Source organism: Haemaphysalis longicornis, unplaced genomic scaffold (assembly GCF_048455015.1).
Source record: "Haemaphysalis longicornis isolate Haplotype H1 unplaced genomic scaffold, Haemaphysalis longicornis Haplotype H1 scaffold_1, whole genome shotgun sequence".
NCBI classification, from domain to species: Eukaryota; Metazoa; Arthropoda; class Arachnida; order Ixodida; family Ixodidae; genus Haemaphysalis; species Haemaphysalis longicornis.
In genome coordinates, this window is record NW_027526203.1 from 257,976,359 (window position 1) to 257,995,193 (window position 18,835).

The following is an 18,835-nucleotide window of genomic DNA, read 5'->3' on the forward strand; positions in this document are numbered from 1 at the left end:
TCCTGGTGGCATTTAAGAAATCAAACGGCGATAGCAGCGAAAGGTTCCACTAGATGGGATCCACGTTGCGCATGAAACGCGCGTGTAGTAGGGCAACGTGGTTCTATAAATGTTGTAGTAGGGTGCCTCCGCCCTACGGCAGCGCTCGCATCAAGACACCCGACTTGGAGCAGTGGAATATGGGAAATTTAAATTGACTTGAGCAAACCTCTAGCATGTTTTTAGCGGTAATCCGAACTAATTTATTGAGAACCTGCTAACTATGAAAAGTAAATTAAACTCGGCGTAACAATAGAGCCGTCTTAGCGGCCAATCGTTGGTAAAACAAGAGCTAAAGAAATTTTCTGTAACCGCACTTCTCCCGTATAGATGTCGATGTACTGACAGCAGACGGGAATACTCTAACGTTTACAAATTCGCTGTGAAAAAAAACAACTAATTATGACAAGTAAATGAAACTCGGCGTAATTGACAAAGTTGTCTTAGCGCACACAACTGTCATTTAATTGTTTTGGGGAACAATGTGATAAAAAAAAAAAGTTGCAGCTGCTGTCTGCTTTCCGCTTCCCGCTGGGCATTTGCAATGAAGTTGGCTTTTCCGCAAGACGTTCATGCTCGCGCACATACAAAATTCACAAGCTTCCCTTTGAAGTCTTTTAGCTAGTCAATATGAGCATGGTTCCGACCACGGCGGATTTTTTCTCTACGTTGATTTCTTTATTTTCCTGTATCATACAAAAATGACAATCACCTCACACCTCACTCGACGCTGTAACGCACCTTCAAGTAGCCGAATACCACTGGCAATATATATATATATATATATATATATATATATATATATATATATATATATATATATATATATATATATATATAGTAAAAGATAAGAACAACTTTGCGGTTAACTTGTTTATTATAAATTAGTCCAACAGTTTCGGAAGTGGAACTTCCTCGTTCCACTTCCGAAACTGTTGGACTAATTTATAATAAACAAGTTCACCGCAGAGTTGTTCTTATCTTTTACCTGAACGTTTCTTCTGGCCCGTTGCAAAACTCGTCTCTCTCTCTCTCTCTCTCTCTCTCTCTCTCTATATATATATATATATATATATATATATATATATATATATATATATATATATATATATATATATATATATATATATATATAATAAGGGTTAGCAGTCAAGAAAACCTCGGAAAGCAAATGGGGGAATAAGGTATGTCATAGAAACAGATGAAGAATATTTTGAGTCAAGAAGAAAGTGGTGAAAAAATGCCTGCCGGATGGGTGGTCATCGCAGTGGTCATCGCAGCGTAGTGGCCATCGCACCAGGCCGGTATTCTGTGGATTGTGGGTTCAGATCTCACCCGGCGGGCATTTTTTCATCACTTTCTTTCTGACTCAAAAAAATTCTTCATCTGTTTCTATGACATACCGCATTCCCACCTTTGCTTTCTGAGGTTTTCTTGACTGTCAACCCCTATTCTGTCTTAATTCACCGAGCCCCTCATTTTCCATATATATATACTCGACCACTTTGATAACAGTCGAGCGCTCTACTGAGGAACCCTCGTAAATTTCAGTAAATCAAGGACACCCACGAGAAAATAAATCAATAAGTAAATGAAGGCAAAAGGCAAACGACCGAGAATTAAACATAAAGACGAAGGCCGAAACTGCGCGGCGACCTGGAAAACATTTTTACAAGACGGATGACGACGACAAACAGCCATTCACTCCTGCCGCCTCATCTGCCACACGCTCTTCGAAGAAGCGAACGAAAGTGGGTGGGTTAAGGAACTGCAAAGAAAGGGCCAACGTTTCTGTTTTTCTATTTGCGTTGCGTGCCGTTCCTGCCCGAAACGACGTCGTCCGCGGCCCCGCGAGCGTATGTGTACTGCTGACGCCGCGTTCAGATGACCGACTATAATGGCCCGCGCCGCCTTGTGGCCTTATTTCAGCTCTGCCGAAGGCATCCCGCCATTGGCTGCCGCCGCGTGTCGGCCGCAGACCGGCGCTGGCCGTCGCAGAAAGGGAGAGCGCTCCGATGCTTCTTGCTCTTCACGCGGGTGAACTCGACGGGGAAACCTCCGTACACTGGATTTCTCCCGCCTACCCCTCCCACCGCCGCGTGATCGCTGCTGCTCGCGTCCCGCGAAAGTTGAACGAGAAGAGTCGCGCGTCCTCGCGGAGCGCCCTCCTCATTCTGCGCGACCACGCGTCCCCGCGCGTAGCATGATCCCGCGCCGCCCCGTTGTGGCCGGCCTCTGCATCCTCCTCCTGGCTGCCGTGCGCTGCACGGGCGTCTCAGCAGCGGAGGAAAATGCGGCGCCGCCGGGAGGTGAACCGAGGGATTCGATTTTGGCAAGCGCGGAGAAAAACCATGCCGACGACGCCGAGACCACAGCGACGACGACGACGACGCGCCGACCGCCGCCCAAGCTGACGTGGGAAGGGTTTATGCACAACATGACTTCGGCGTTCGCCACCGTGCTGCACAAGATCTTCCCGCTGATGGTCAGGGCCAGCTCGGAAGTAGAAATTGGTCCGGAATGCATGGCCAGCTACTTCAAGGTCTTCCTCGGACTCCGCAAACTCAAGGGTTGGGCCGTCAGACGTGAGTGCCCTTCTGTTTACATGCAACTGACTTTTTTTGTACCCTCATTTATATATTCGCGGATTCGCGAACGAGCATGTCGGCTGTCATGCTCCCAATCTTGTAATAACGTGCGATGGTAGATATTCTCTTGGGTACCAGGTACCTTTATACATGGTGGTCCCTCATCTCTGCCGGACCTCATGCATTCTGCAACGGTGAGCAGAAAGCTAGTCGTCACGTGACAAAGATAAATGGAGACTGCAGCGCACCTCCTCCTCCAATCCGGCGATTACTCCCTGGTACAAATAACAATGACCACAATTCCGACTGACGTGGCAACTATTCAAATACCCATGATAAAAACAGCTCCCAATGTCTGCTTCTTTATCAAGCACGAAGGATTAGGAAATTTTTAAGTTTGTGCTAGCCTGATAAAAAATCAGAGAGAGAGAGCGAGAGATGGCGCAAGAACGAAACGCAAAAATCTTTGCTCGTCTCTCCAGACGTGCCTTCGCATAACTACAGGCACGGTGTCCTTATTTCCAGCTATAGCGCAAAACACAAGCAACTAGGTCGCGGCGGCGTTTCTGGAATGGCGCACGTATTGCGGCTTAGCGTCCGTGCCGGCTATGGTAAGGTGGGCATGTTGGCACCTGAGTCATCCGTTCGCGCAAACGTTCTCCCGAGGTCACCTGCAGAGACTAGCTGATTGTTTGAGCACCACGGTCAAGAGCAAAAGCCGCCCAAGGCTGATGCAATTGAGCTCAAAACGCGATTTCGCCTGCGTGAACCTGTAGGAAGTGAGCATCTTGGCTAACGGAGTTAATGTCCAGCTCCTTTTTTTACCTGCCTTATAATGGAGCACTATTTTGTTATTTTTGCTCACATCATTGGTTTGTTGCAGTTTCAGCCTGGTCGTAGCTACACAGCACTCGTCGATGGTGCCGTAACATGCTTTGGTCGGCCGCGAATTTGTTCCGAAGTACGAATATATTACTCGAAGCAGTTGAAGTATTAAGTAGGAACGGGGAGAAGGTATGAAGTAGCAAAGAATATTGATGAGAAACCTGTGCGGCGTCCAGTGGACCCCAAAAGAGCCCGGTCAACAGCCCTATAATTCACCAACGCGACCACCAGTCGCTCTGTGTAAGCGGTCTAAGGCCTAGGGAAAGGAACCGGTGAAATCGATAGCTAAAAATACGTATGTCAAGCCTTTAGGGCGCCAGAAGGCATAAATTCACACAGAAAAACGTCTAAATGGGCGTTGCGTTAATTAAGTTGCCGCGTTTTTCGTGCGACGACCACCAGCGTGTCCGCGAACGCTGGTGGTTTCGACTAGTCTGATTTTGGCTCGGAACCAGCCAGATCACTCGTTCCCGGGCAAAAGGTATCCGTACGTATATACGTGTGTGCGGGTGTCGTGTAGGGGTATGCGTACACACGTAAATCCGTACGTGTACCCGTACCTACGTATACCACCTGGTGTTGTTTACATTTTGTTTTGTTTTGTAAACGAAGCTTACGCCTTTAAGAGCGCATTTTAAAGGACGGCATGTAGACTGTGAACCAGCTCTGTCAAAATCTCTGGCTCAGTCATGGACGATTGTGGCCCAAGACAGGAAGATGGGCGGCATACAGCAGCGTGTATCTCACATGCACTGAAAACGATGAAGGAAGAGGAGCAAAACAATTTTTTTTTCATCCCTTCGTAAGCTGTGCGGGATGTGGGAACTAAGTGGGCATTTCAGATTCATACTTCTTGCGTGTGCAATATTTTTGCAGTGACGTTGTCATCTTAAGCTGTACCTGTGATAGATACAGGGGTGCACTAAATAGTAGTCCAGATTCTAGTGCTCCAGTGGTGCACGAAATAATAGTTAGCGCATGGCTCCGAAAGGCACGAGTTGCAACAGTTCCGCTTTTCGATAGCTTTATGAACATTGCTATTATCGCCTTCGCCGCCTGAATGAACTGATGTTATATGGAAAAGGTGTGGTTGCACACGCTTGAGTTTTACATAACAGCGTATTGGCATGCGTGCCCTCACTTGCACACCCAGCGGCAAATACACCAGACGGGCACTAATATATAAACTTTAACACAAATGCTCGTTCGGCATCCTTTCCCTGGATCTCCAACGTACTCCTTGGAGCGCCGCCGTATCATCCTTCCGTCTTTACGCGTGAATTACTGTTTCTATTTTTCTTTTGCGCCAGTAAAACCAAAACCCTAAAATGCGAGTAGTTCGTTTAAAACAATTTTGTTATTACGTCATCCTAGCCCGACGGATTGTTTAGACACGTTTTCCAGTTTGGGGTTTGTATGAAAATAATTTTAAATTGTTAAGCCAGTATTGAAGAAAATTAAAGGTTCCTGGGATAAAAGATTCTTTCAAAGGTGGTTCATACAAGCGAAAGGCCCCTCGCTTATTTTTCCCGCATGGTAAACGAGATCAAACCGTGAAGACGTTCAGGGAACGTGACAGTAAGCTTCTCCGGAGCTCTACAAACGCTAGACGGTTAATATTGAGCTAAACTAAAGTTCATGTTAACTGCATCAGCGGTAAATGTCTGTTTTATGGCCCAGTGCCCCCGAAGGCCATCTTGAGTAATTCCAAATTCCAGCCATTTATACGTGGTCAGAGAATTGCATTGTATGCAGAATGTTGTTTTGTTAACAATAAAACGCTTAAAAAATGACATCTATCTTGACGATAATTATACTAACGCGTTCTAGATAGCACTGTGTCCTTTTTTCTGCACTTGCGTGAGTACACGCCCGCGCACAACGGCATTAACATGCAGCGACCCGAACGAACCCTGCTGGCACTAACAGGTAACGTCAAGTGCAGCGTCATCAATACGTTTAGTCTCTTCATTGAGCCTGCCGTCAACTAACAATGTTCAGCCAGCGTACAGCTACAGGCTGTGTCGAATGAAGCTTCCCCATTTCATATCATTAACGGCGGGGTCTTATTGCCAGCACGACTGTGGTGTTGGACCACTTATTAATCTGAGTCCCATTCTTTGGAATGGGAATTGGGATAAGTTCTATTAAGTTCAACTCATTTAAATGAGAAAAAAAAAATGCGAGGGGTTTGTAGTACCAAAGCGTGCTGAACCACACAATGTTCACCAAGCACCCTGAGGATAAGATTACGGATTCCTTGCGGTGCTTGGCGGACGTTAGGAAGTTGCCATGCAGAACGACAGCAGCGTCGTGTTGCAGTAATTTATAAACTCGGGGATAGCCACTGAACCGCTGCCCTTGGCAATAAACTTATTCGAACCTTATGGTACTTTCTTTTGGAGGGGAGCGGTATTAATTGCTTTGTCTTGGTTGGCTGTCCTGTTGGAGCACGCGAATTTCTCCATAAGGTATATCATCTCCCAACTGGAATTCTTCTGTAGACCACTGGGTTGCCCCGAGGTGTTCCGTCGGGAATTCTTTCGAGCGTATGCATACTCTAACGAATCTTAGAGAACCGTTACAAGCCCATAGCATGCAAGCCTAACACGACACAACGTGAGCATGACATTTGGCATCGTGCAGCCATGCAGCGCTGGTGACAGTTTCAAGTCAAAGCGCCGAATTGGGTCATGAGGTCACAGTTAACCCCTCCGGAATAGCTTAACACTTACGGCGCTGCACAGAAATACCCGCGAGGCCGGGAGAGCGGACCCAGGAAAGCCGATAGTGGCCCTAATTGAAGGGTCAGAAAATATGGGTTCTTTGCCACGAAAAACCGTGAGAATACTGAGAGAAGTGCACGTCATGCCCCGTGCCATAGCAGCAAATTTTCTGTTGGTGGTTAGCTCAACGATTTAAACGACTGGAAGCCAAATTATGTCGAAAGCACTATTGTGCTTTTCATAATAGCAGACCGTAATTTTTCGCCACCGTGAAATATAAAACAAACGTCGCGCCGACCTGTCGCACGTAGCACCGAAAGTTCCCTGCTTCGATTTGGAAAACTGTAAGAAATTTGTATAAACACGTGCGTCGTGATATCGTTAATATTTGACAAGTAATTTATCTAGACGTCAGCGAAGTAACAGGAAATTATTTGCCATTCCCGACTACCTTGCTGCTTCAGTTCCCAATCAGGAACAGCGGGAGGATTTGTTGCAGCCTTTCGTATCCTCAATTTTAAGACACTGCCACGTGTTTGGTTTGCCTCAACCTACTAGGATGACCACAGTCTTTGCTCAACTAGGGTAGCAAACTTTGAGAATGTGAAGCCCAGCGTACGAATGCACTTAAAAATGTGGCTAGAGATGTGATATCGCGCCATGTAAGCACCATGCTAGCATGCCATAATTTCTCAGTGCAGACGACATTTTTAAAGTGGTATTGTACCTTGGGCCTCGTAACTGACCAAATTAGCCACTTCGATCGCACTTATCAGACATTCTATTGTGTTGGGATACAGCGTGCCCACACGTTTTTGAGTGCAGCGCGGGGAATTGTCGATATTGAGTAGACATTGCTGACTAGAGTTCAAAAAAATCTTTTCGTTGCTGCAGGCGTGTGTATAAATCCGGCTTAGCACCACCCAGAGCTCTCCCCATAATAAAAAAGTTTCCCGACGACATCGAAATAACCATTGTCTGGGCCCCAGGCCACTCAGGCCTTGTCGGGAACGAGGCAGCACATGCTTCCGCCCGCGATCTTCACATCCGGGCATTCCCAACTTCTGGACAGGACGCCCCGAGTGGCACGGAACCCTCAGCCAGCAGTCCAGCACCTATCTACCCCACTTAAACTGAATACTCTCCCACTACACACGTATTAGAAGAACATATCCCCCTTACACCACTCCCTATCAAACTACCAAGCATACATACTCCGTAGACTGCAAACAGAAACATTTTACAATCTCATAATGCTCTCGAAGGTCTCATCATCCCTCTTCTCGCCATATTGCCCGCACTGCAACAACCCACCCCCTACGACGTATCATCTCGCACTCTCCTGCCCATATATAATCTCAACCCCATTAACAACCCATGCCTTGAGCGGTGGAAGTCTGCTGTGAGTGGCCCTGCACCGGAAGTTCAAGAAGCCCTCATGCAACGAGCCCTGGATTCTGCGCAGGCTCGCGGCCTTCTGGACATAGGAGGATGAACACATCCCCGTCCTAATACCCCCTTGGTCAAATAAATGTTTATTCCTTCCTTCACGTTGCTCCAGTTTAGGGCGTCTTATCCCAAGCGCAGTTACTATACGCTAAATTAAACGGAAGCCGGATTGGTATAGTACAACCATGTGGCGGAATTGTGCACTATAGTAGAGTTTCTTCTTCCGCCGACGTTTCTGGCCTCCTCTGTCCTCTTTACGATATTATTACGCCATGAATTTGCTTGCAAATGTTTATAAACTATGTATCAGGCCACACGTGTGCGAGTGAGCGGCGAATATCAGACACGCGATCCTTATCAAAAATTACCCGTGTTTCACACCACCCAAAAACGCCAATGAAGGCGCATATATGGAAGTGACTTATACCGCTGCAGCTCCATTTGCCTATTCTTTCCCCACCGATGTGTTACTTCTCACAAGTGAGATTGCTTGTCGTATGTGCTAGTGTTTGCTCTTCGCCAGAAGTGAGAACAGAGCATTGGTACGTGATTGCACACTCACTCACTCACTCACTCACTCACTCACTCACTCACTCACTCACTCACTCACTCACTCACTCACTCACTCACTCACTCACTCACTCACTCACTCACTCACTCACTCACTCACTCACTCACTCACTCACTCACTCACTCACTCACTCACTCACTCACTCACTCACTCACTCACTCACTCACTCACTCACTCACTCACTCACTCACTCACTCACTCACTCGCTCGCTCTACGCTACGGCATTTGAAAAAAAAATCAAAGCCCCTTTCTTAAAAAGAGAAAGGTGGTTGAACGCGAAGCTTTCTCCCATGCAACCTGAGCCAAAGTCAAAGCCGAAAATACAAACAGCTTCGACTGCGTCAGAATGGCGCGATCGGAGAGCCATCGGATTCGTAACGCGAGGGGAGCATGTTCGATTCCCATTACGGGAAGAATTTTTTTCTCGGGGCGCTTGATGTTCCTTCGCTTATCATCATCATCGTTTTGTGAAACCCATTGTGTAAGCTGGCTTTCCTGACGCCATCAGTGAGGCATAGATAGCTTCGCCTTAAAATTGGCGGCAGATGGACGTTGTTCGAACGTGCACACCCACTAGGTAGGCCACAGCGAGAGAACGGCAAGACTAGCAATGGGGCGCGCATCACTACGCCTACGAGAGGAGCGCTCCGCCCTCTTCCCGCCGCCTGACGGAAATAATCACGCGAGTTCCGCTGTTACGATGACAACTGGAACAACTGCGGATGCTGGAGGTGTTATTTCCGGGGTCGGGAAAGTGGCCCATCGCGCTCAGGCGTCGAATGGTCGTAAAGAACGTCGCTTACATCAAAATTGCAATTCCGCTTTGAGGTGCGGCCGCCGTAATTGCACAGGAGCCTTTGGGGCATAGAAAAAGAAAAATCCTCGGCGTACGCGCATTACGCCTATACCCTCATCGTTATGGGACTGTAAGAAAAATTCGGCTTGTAGGGATTGTGAAAACAGTACAGGAAGCGAACGCAATAAAAATAATGAACGCCAATCAATTACGGACTCACCTGGTCATACCAGTCGTCAAACACTTACCAACGCTTCTTTTGTGTATGCTTCCCTCCTCCATAAGTGCGGAAAATTATAATCTAGCGCGAAGCAAGACACTTTCGGTGCAAACAATGCAATTCGCGTGTGTTTGAAACGGGCTCCTTTGTTTACACTGAAGGCAGCTGCGGAAAGGTTCTTGTCGAGAAATCTCGGTTCATTAAGCAGAGGGGCATAATTACCTTCCCTCACGTCCGCAACTTAAATGCAAAATGCGAGTCGTACTTCGGTTTTCTTTATAGAGACCATAGAGACAATATACATCCATATTCTGAATAACCACTCTTTTATGACTCGCCGAACTCCGTGTCGGCCTCACACGCCGCAGTGGCTTAGTGGCTAAGGTGTTGTGCTGCTAAACCCGAGGACGCGGGTTCGATTCCCGGCCGTCGCGGCCGCTTTTCTGATGGAGGCGAAAAGCGAAAACGCCCGTGTGTTCGAGATTTTGGCGCACGTTAAAGATCCCCAGGTGGTAAAAATAATACGGAGCCCTCCACTGCGGTGCGCCTCATCGCCTGTGTAGCGTCGGCACGTTAAACCCCATAATCGGTCGTTTCGGCCCCCAACTGAATATTTTCAGTACAAAAAAAAAAAAGAAAGAAAGAATAACAAATAATGAAAACTTCTGAAATTTCCCTTTACATAACGTCAACTGTGACGTCATTGGTGAGGCTCCAAAAACCAGAGTAATCAGTGCGTTAACTTCACGCTAGCATTCAAGTGGTGCTATCAAACAAAACCAAATGAATCAATATGATAACACAATCTTGTTTATTTGCGCTAGATTTCGTCGGCAGCCACCAGTCACACAAAGCAGCCACTGCGACGTCGCAACTTACTATTTGCTTTCCGTATTAGCTTATTTTCTAGAATTTGCGGTCGAATCACCATGATAGTTATTCTGATAAATGCCAAGCGTTCGAACGAAGTACTTTTGTATCTTGTCTTGAGGATGTCTTTGAAGAAAATATACCCGGCTACTTTGAATATGCTGTTACAGCTGTTTGAGCAAAGGCAACACTTAAGCCTCAGTGGTGTATACCATCAGAAACAGATATGTAAAAATAAACCATGTGGGTCCAAGAGAAGGCAGGAAAACTTAATTATTTTATTTTTGTTTCCACCAAGGTGCTTCTGATGGATGGGCTGGTTTGAATATAACAGAAATGTTGCGCTACAGCTACCAGACTAGGGTACAGCGTACTCTTCGAGTCATTACTAACCTTTGTCTTTGTATTGTATCATTACCCCACTTTTTGTAACATGAACTTACCAGTCGAATTTCGGCGGCATTATAACAATATGCTATCATGAGAACTCTTTAAAGTGTTCGGATAAACCTTAAAATGCGCTTGAAACACTTTCATAAAGTGGTCAAAAAGTGTATCTAGTCCTTAAATTAAGTGGTCATAAAATACCCGGCGGCAAATATTTTGCCCCAGGCGCGTCAAATAACTTAGGAAATCGCTTAAAAGATTTTAGTCGTTTATCAAAGCGTGGATCATTGTTTGCGTGTTTCAGTGATGTCGCACGAGCAATATCACCGCTTTTGGCTAGCTGTCTTTCAGTTGCAGCAATACACGCGTTAGGCTATGTTCATACTAACGACAGAAAAGCCATATCGTGATCTATGGACGAAAAAAAAACGGCATGTCAAGCAGTTAGGTTGGCTGAGACGCGAAATGACGTCATTCTATAAAGTTACTATGACAGTTGCTGCAACAGTCTGAACCAGGCCTCAGGCTATGTTCAGACTATCGACGCTAAAAGCCATATCGTGATTTATGGACGTAAATAAAAAAAAAAGACAGCGTATCACGCAATTCGGTTGGCTGAGACGTAAAATGACGTCATTCCTTAAAGTTATTACGACAGTTGTGGCAACAGTCTCAACCCGGCCTTAGGTAACCGCGTTAAACAAGGGGCCTCTTCGATTTACAGTCTCGGGCTCACCGCGGACTCCCCGAGAAGCAGTCCAACATTCGATTTTCCCGTGTATCCCTATGGCTTCGGGGAATCCTCGGACTACCCGCGGGCAGCCCGCGGGGAGCCAGAAGTGGAAAATCGAAGAGGCCCAAGATCACAACAAAAGCAAACCGAATGCTCGAAGATGTAGGCTGCAGCGAGCAAATCGCGCAGTGCTGCTCTGTGCTGGCAACAAATGTAGCTTAAACTGAGTCCGCGCACGAACGAGAGAGAGAGAGAGAGAGAGAGAGAGAGAGAGAGAGAGAGAGAGAGAGAGAGAGAGAGAGAGAGAGAGAGAGAGAGAGAGAGAGAGAGAGAGAGAGAGAGAGAGAGAGAGAGAGAGAGAGAGAGAGAGAGAGAGAGAGAGAGAGAGAGAGAGAGAGAGAGAGAGAGAGAGAGAGAGATATTTATAAAGCGACCCACGCTCAGGTTGCCGAAGGCACGGTTTCGGGGCTCCGGGCCTAACCGGGTGTTCCAGAAACTTCAGGTTCCCGCACGTGGGCAGTGTGCGAGCTGAGGCGGAACCAGAGTACAGGGCGAAGATCAAGAGAAGTGGTCCACCTCTCTATGAATGTGTGGTGTAAAAGGGGCGGGCGTATGAAGTGGGGAATCGTCTCGCACGAGGGCAAGATCAGTACGTAGTATGTTTCCCGTTACCACATCTGGGGATCCCATATAGAGACTTCAAAGTTAATACCGGTACCGATATTCTCTGACGGATACGACGTGTAATGTGTGCAGTGGGTGTGGTTTAGCAGCAAAAGGGCGCAGGAGGGGGGGGCGGGGTAGTTGAAGGTGTTTCTAATATCTTCTATGAGGTGTTGGTGGATCGAAGATGCTTTCCAATAATAGTTTTTGAAGAGTTGGTCGAGACTTTGTCATCTCGAAAATTCATCTGAATACATTCAAAACAGCGGAGGTGGGACGATGACCATTGAGGTGAGTGCAAAAGTCAAGCCAGTGCTATGTGGCAAGTTTGCCAGCATGTTCCGTGCACTTCTGGTCTAGCCCGATACAATTCTTGAGTGGAGGCTCATGTTCCATTTGTTTCGGGAATCGCGTTTGAGCAACCAGTGAACCCCGTCTGCATTGCTGGATATCCAAGAAGAAGGAAATAGTGAAAGAGTTTACCCGCACCGCTTCAGGGCTCCTTTAACGTGACCCTGTTGTTCGGCTATAGTACGTAAGCTGAATTTTAAAAATAGACGGGCATGCTGGGTTTCGCTTTTGAGAAATTTGTTAGACCTCACATTTTTCTCAATAGCGAATAATTTTTGAGCAATTATTCGGGACAGCTGAGCTCATAGCTTGCAAGTGTAGAAACTCGAAGTTCGTCCGTAAGTGACGGCACGGACAAGAGGCAATACACGCTAGCGAGCGCCAGAGGTAAGAAACCAAAAGTGCCATTCCAGACTTCAATAAATTAATGATTAATTATGTGATGTGTATGTTTCAATACTGTTGCTTCGCTACTGACATTTAACGACCCCCCCCCCCCCCCTTCCCTTTATTTTCTTAAAACTTCAAACGTATGCCAATGTGCAGTATGCACTCCCGCATATTTATTTTCGAACTCATGCAACTTCCTCGCCTACAAACATCAAATCCCGTGGTTGTCTGACACACCCCCGTCAAAAAAATTAAAAAAGAAGAAACACAGCTTGCATTGGCTTGCTTCGCAACAGTGCACTTGAATGAACAATCTCTCCGCACACGAGGGCACGACCCATCCTCAGCTTTCTTGACCGGGCGGCACGCGCGTTCACCAGCCGCGGCGCGAGCCCGAGCCCCCAACTTGCGGCGGAGGAAGACGACGAGGTGGTGCCACTCACCACCTACAAGGACACCCTGGAGTGGTACCGGACTAACCGCCGGACGCTACCCCCACCCCACCCTAAGCTGACGCGACGCGAAGCAGTGGTGTTTAGGCAGCTGCAAACACGTGCGCTGATGACTCCAGTAATAGCTAAACACATATGCCCGGAGGTGTACCCCAGTGATGTGTGTGTGATGTGCAAGAAGGACAGGGCCACGGCGGCCCACATCCTGTGGGACTGCAGAAGACACCCGAGCGAGGCCAGTGCAGCAGAGACGTTCCCGCCGTACCTTGTCAGTGCGGCGGCGTGCAAAGACTACGTTATACAACACATGGCCGTCCAGCAAGTGTCGGACGCCCTCGAGCTTCAACGCCCGAAAGTGTCACCCCCACCCGGGGGTAGGCATGAGTAGGTGACAGAAGCCGAGTGGCCGGCTGACACGACGTGAGGCCGCGTCGCGTTTGCAGGACAAATAAAGATGTTTTCTCTCTCTCTCTCTTGCTCAACATTCCGACCTCTCAGGAACCTAGTAGAGCCATTGCAGGAAAGTGATATTTCGCATAGACCAAAGAGTGGACCTGGACATGAACATTTTAAAAATAATTTTTCAGGTATCTGAATACTCTGTGTAATTCCTTGTCAAAATGTACTCCCCGTACGTTTCATTGGGACAATTTCCGCGGCTCTGGAGCCTGGCAGGGAACGTGCTAAACTTGAAGCGGCGCACAAAGCTAGCTTTCGTCACCAGTAATTTGCATTCCGCTGAACTATAGAGTTATTGCTACTGAAAGAACTGCGATGAGTCTGGAAGCTGCACCTGTATGCTAAGGTGACTCCAAAAATTATGTGCACTGGGACATTGCGCCATGCGAAGCGCAATGCTTGCACTGCGCAATGTCTCAGCGCACCGACCACACTTTTCTGGTCAAATTGCATTCTGCGTACCGTCTACCTTTCCGGTTTGTCGTACTGAGTCCTCATTCGGGGTGTCGTGGTGAATACCCAAGGGATTCTTTTTGATGGGCTATTACAACAAGGAGGTGTAGATGAAACAGTGTAGTTTATTCAGATGTGCTCAAAACAACAACAACAACAACAAAAAAACCCGTAAATGAAGCTCGTCACTATATTCCTACACGTTACCGTCTGAGCAGAGTACACCCTGAAAAAACCCAAAAGTGCACGCACAAAATTACCTGCCACTGCGTCCAAGAGAGGAAATGGGACGAATAACGAATGCCGAAATAAAATTTATCTCACAAATGGGGTCGGCGCTGTTATATCAAGCGATATGAAAGGCTATTCCAGCTTTGGCCAGTATTACATCCTAGCATCATAGACCTCACTTGCGTGTACTCGCCGCAGTGGCTCAGTGGTTATGGCGTTGTGCTGCTGAGCCTAAAGGCTCGGGTTTGATTCCCAGCCACGGGGGCTGCTTTTCTGATAAAGGCGATAAGGAAAACGCCCGTGTGTCGACATTTAGGCACACGTTAAAGATCCCCAGGTGGTCAAAATTTAACCCGTCACCCTCCACTACGGCGCGCCCCATAGCCCAGGTGTAGCTTCGGCGCTTTAAAACTCATAAAATCACACTTGATTGTATTCTGTAGTCCTCACCATTGACTGAACTTGTCCCTCTCACCGCAATGGTTGATCACGCAGGCTCATGGTGACGGAGCAGACGCACGGGTGTTTCTTAGGCGTGTAGATTAAATAAAAAAACCTTGACACCGTTGGGGGTTGTTTCTTAGATGTATGCTTGCATTGTTTGTATAATATTTGCGAAGTCACGCATTTAGTCTTGATTCTCGTGGTACCTGTACCACCCTAGCTATAGTGGACGACTAGCGTTAGTACCCGCGGCGAAGCCCAGGTGTGTCAAATTATCAATGGGGGTAACACATATTGAGTAATTCGTAGGAACGCTGAATATGGCCCAAAGTTCAGACTCGCACTTATTCGATATCAATAACCCAATGCGATATCTGTGTGGGCATGCGACATAATCAAGGATCTCCGAAAGGATTTTTCGGCTCTTTTTCACTCCCTCAACCCATCCGTCCGTCCATACGTCTGTCTGTGAAAAAAAAAAAAAACATCAGAAAATCAAATGAAGGATGATTTACATTTAGTTCTAAGTGCTTCATTGTGTTGGTGTACAAAATATGCTCTAACGTTTTGCAGAATATGCTCGTCAAGGAGATTGACCTGTTTTTAACCACCAAGTCCCGTGGCCCCGACTTGTGAATTGGGACAATGTCCGCCATCTTCCAGTCAGCAGGAAGGGAACATGTGACCAACGATTTTGTAAACAATACAGCTAAGAAAGGCGAAACCGATTGTGCACATTTTAGCATCTTGCTCGATGACAACATTGCAAACGCAATATGGGGTGGAATCGGCAAAATTACGAGGTGTATGCGAGACTTGTCAAAGCAATTATTAATCTGCAGAAGCAGAAGAAAATGCATGAAACGCGGCATCATTGTATTGGTTCCACGCCCCAAGTCTTCACTGAAGCTAGTCGCTTTAAGTAACGCTGTATATCGGGGTGAATTAAAATACGGACAACGAAGCGCGTGGCTTCAAGTACATGCCGCGCATATCCTGGCGACGGGCCGCGCATGCGCAGAAAGAACGCGCTACGAGAGTTCGTGTCCAACATTATTATGGAAAGACCATCGTCCGTCGTGTGAGCATTTTGGTTTATCTTCCCGCCGCGTTCGGCGCACGCTCACGCGAGCGTTATCTAGCTTGGTCGCTGCGCTGAGTGAAAACGGCACATGAAGCTATATGTTTTATTTTTCTTTATTTCATGCTGAGCGGCCAACAAACTATGGAAAGGCGATGGTCTTTCCATACCAAGGTTGGTCACGAACTCTCGTAACTTGTTCGTACTGCGCATACGCGGCCCGTCGCCATGTACTGGAAGCCACGACGTGTTCCGTTGTTCGTATTTCAATTTATCACGATAGTACACACCCAGAGCCGAAATCCCATGGTTCCTTGAGCGGCATCTCGAACTGGCTGGAAACTGCAGCTGGACGTGCTCCGTAGAAAACAGGATCCGGGCATTTCATTCCGTCGATGGAAGGTGATGTTTCTTGTGTCCATGTCTGCGCAGTATAGTTCCAGCGTCAAGGAGCAACGCCACATGGAATTGCCTGCAGAAGCAGAAGAAAATGGATTAAACGTGGCATCGTTGCACCGGTTCCACGCCCGAGCGTATAAAGTGACGTGACGCCGTCAGCCTAAATATCGGTGCACTTTCAAAATAAACGACGTGTCTCGCACGCTTTGCTACTAAATGAAATCGGCTGCGAAGCACGCAGAAACGCGGGAATATTTTATCGCGCCCTGTCAAGGAATTTTTGAAGATTTACGAAAGGGCGCGATGCTCCCAAAATTCAAGCAACCTGTTCATACAGCTTACCTTCCCTCCATTTTGGCAGTACGAACGAGCAGTTCATTTCGCCGTTATCTGGAACGCAGCCACCCCTTGTGCACAGGCTGGCATAGTACACCTCCATTCCGTTTACTCGGTACTACAAACATTGCTTCTCGGCGATTTCAATCCAGCCGTTGTGTGGAAAGGCGCCAGCGCGGCTCTCAATCTATAGCGATGCGTGCAAACATGCACGCGAGCACACAAGTTCTACACTCGCCGGGGCGTGCGGACAAAACACCGCGAAGCTGGGTAACGAACGATTGGGCGCAGGGAACGCTAGAAGGGAGGCGGCCTGACGGCTGCCGGTGCAGCGCGCTCGTCCCAAACCGGTCTCGGCGGAGTTTCCACGCTGCGCTGACATATCTGGGCCGTGGGGTCCCGTCGCCGGCGACATCCCAGTGCGCGGTGGCAGAGGTGGCCACAAGTCTTTCGCCGAGATTACGAAGGGCCCGGATTTGGAATGGGGAGCATCCGCCTGCCACCTGGGAACGCGCTTCCTCATTAACCGAGCTACCCAAATTATAGGGTGCCGACGCGAAGCGGTGATTGATTGACGCTTTGAAGAGCCTGCACCGTGAACTTGACTCCCTCGTCTTGACAAATTCTGGAAAGTGCAGCTATCTGGCTCTTCCCGTACTCAATGTGGTTTGCGGAAGGAAAGCGATGGTCATAAATATCGCCTCTCCACAGGAGTCGCCAGGCTGCTGTAAGGACGGAACAGAATGTTCAAAGCGTTCTACTTGGTCGTCTGATTAACAATGAAATTAGCGCCGTGATTTAAGTGCGCGACACTGATAGTGTCTATGCTATTTTTCCGTCTAGGGCGTGTTCCACACTACCCGAGCGTACGCACACACCAACTATATATATATATATATATATATATATATATATATATATATATATATATATATATATATATATATATATATATATATATATATATATATATATATATATATATATATATATATATATATATATATACGGTCGAACAAAATAAGTTTCCAATGGTCCAGAAAAAATATCAAAAAGTAGAGTCCGACGCAAGTCTCAAAAAACAAAAACAAACATGTTTATTAACGTTTCGACTGGTGGACCAGTCTTCATCGGAGTAACATTTACAGTACACTGCAGAACGCTTTTATAGGTGCGTGTGGAGAGAGGAGGAAGTTGCGCTACAGTGCGCCCTCTTTGAAAGAAATCATACGTCATCATTCAGCAAAACAAGAAAAAACGCAAGACATACACATGAGAGGGAATGCACTGCCCTCCCTCATTTTTGGGAGAAAAGGTGCGCTACAATGCGCCCTGTTTAGAAGTAGTTATTGGCAAGTGGTACAACAAAGAGGAAAGAAAAATGCAAAGGGGCGTCTAGGAAGGAGGTAAATTGGCGCCTCTCCTCATAGGAATTAACAGAAGAAGCGGGGGCGGGGAAGAGAAAGGAGTAAAGGCGGCAGAACGAGATAAGGAAGTGGGGGACGCGCGTCAGCACGTCATCGCTTTTCGTCTTAGGAATGTGTCAACAGAAGAAGCGGGATGAAAGCGGCTTTCACCCCGCTTCTTCTGTTGACAATGCATTTTTTGCAGCCTGAGCTACACTGGCTGAGGTTTAGCAGTTTCGCGTGGCTCCTGGAGAGCCGTGCTGCGGATGCGCGAGGAGCAGTGACGTCACACGGGGCACAGAGCGTTGCTCGCTGCCCGGGGTCTCTCACACACCCCACGCGCCCAGCGTCTTCGCCGGCCTGCGTTCCGGACGTGGCCGCACGGTCCACTTGATGATCATGCGAGGGGTGGCCGGGTGTGTAACCGATGCCTCGTGCGTCGCAGCAACACCGGCGTGCGCCTGTGAAACCAGCTTAGCACTGGGGCGATTGGTGACGCTACGCCGGAGCCGCTTGATAAATATCCGTGTGTCACATAATACGTATACCGTGTGTGTCATTGCAGCAGCAGTAATCATGATAATCAAGCTAATCCTAGACCACCAGGAAAGCTAAGCATAACCAGCTGAACCTTAGTTCACGTTACGTATATCCTGGCATAGCCGATTTAAGCCACTGCTAATTTTTTAATGCGCTGTAGTACGTGGAATCCGCGCGTTACTAGCCCCTCGGTCTCCCGGTTACGGTGGTCTCATTTCGGTTGGACACGATAAACGGAAATTCAGCGCGTATTACAATTTCGGTGGGTGTCGGAGCGTAACCGGTTGATCTTCTGCCTTCCACTGTATACCAAGTGCTTGAAAGCCTGTAGGTCGCTTCCCAACGTATAGCATCAGTCTACATTC

At 47.6% G+C, this 18,835-nt stretch overlaps 1 protein-coding gene across 1 annotated transcript in view; it reads left to right on the forward strand.

The window, feature by feature from the left end:
- The first annotated feature begins 2,033 nt into the window (after positions 1-2,033).
- The window catches only part of LOC144144810 (O-acyltransferase like protein-like), a 125,914-nt gene continuing 109,112 nt past the window's right edge, over positions 2,034-18,835 (forward strand). Inside the window, exon 1 of the mRNA XM_077676320.1 lies at positions 2,034-2,624. Coding sequence (XP_077532446.1) covers positions 2,243-2,624 — 382 coding nt within the window. The 5' untranslated portion in view covers positions 2,034-2,242. The remainder of the gene's footprint in view (positions 2,625-18,835) is intronic.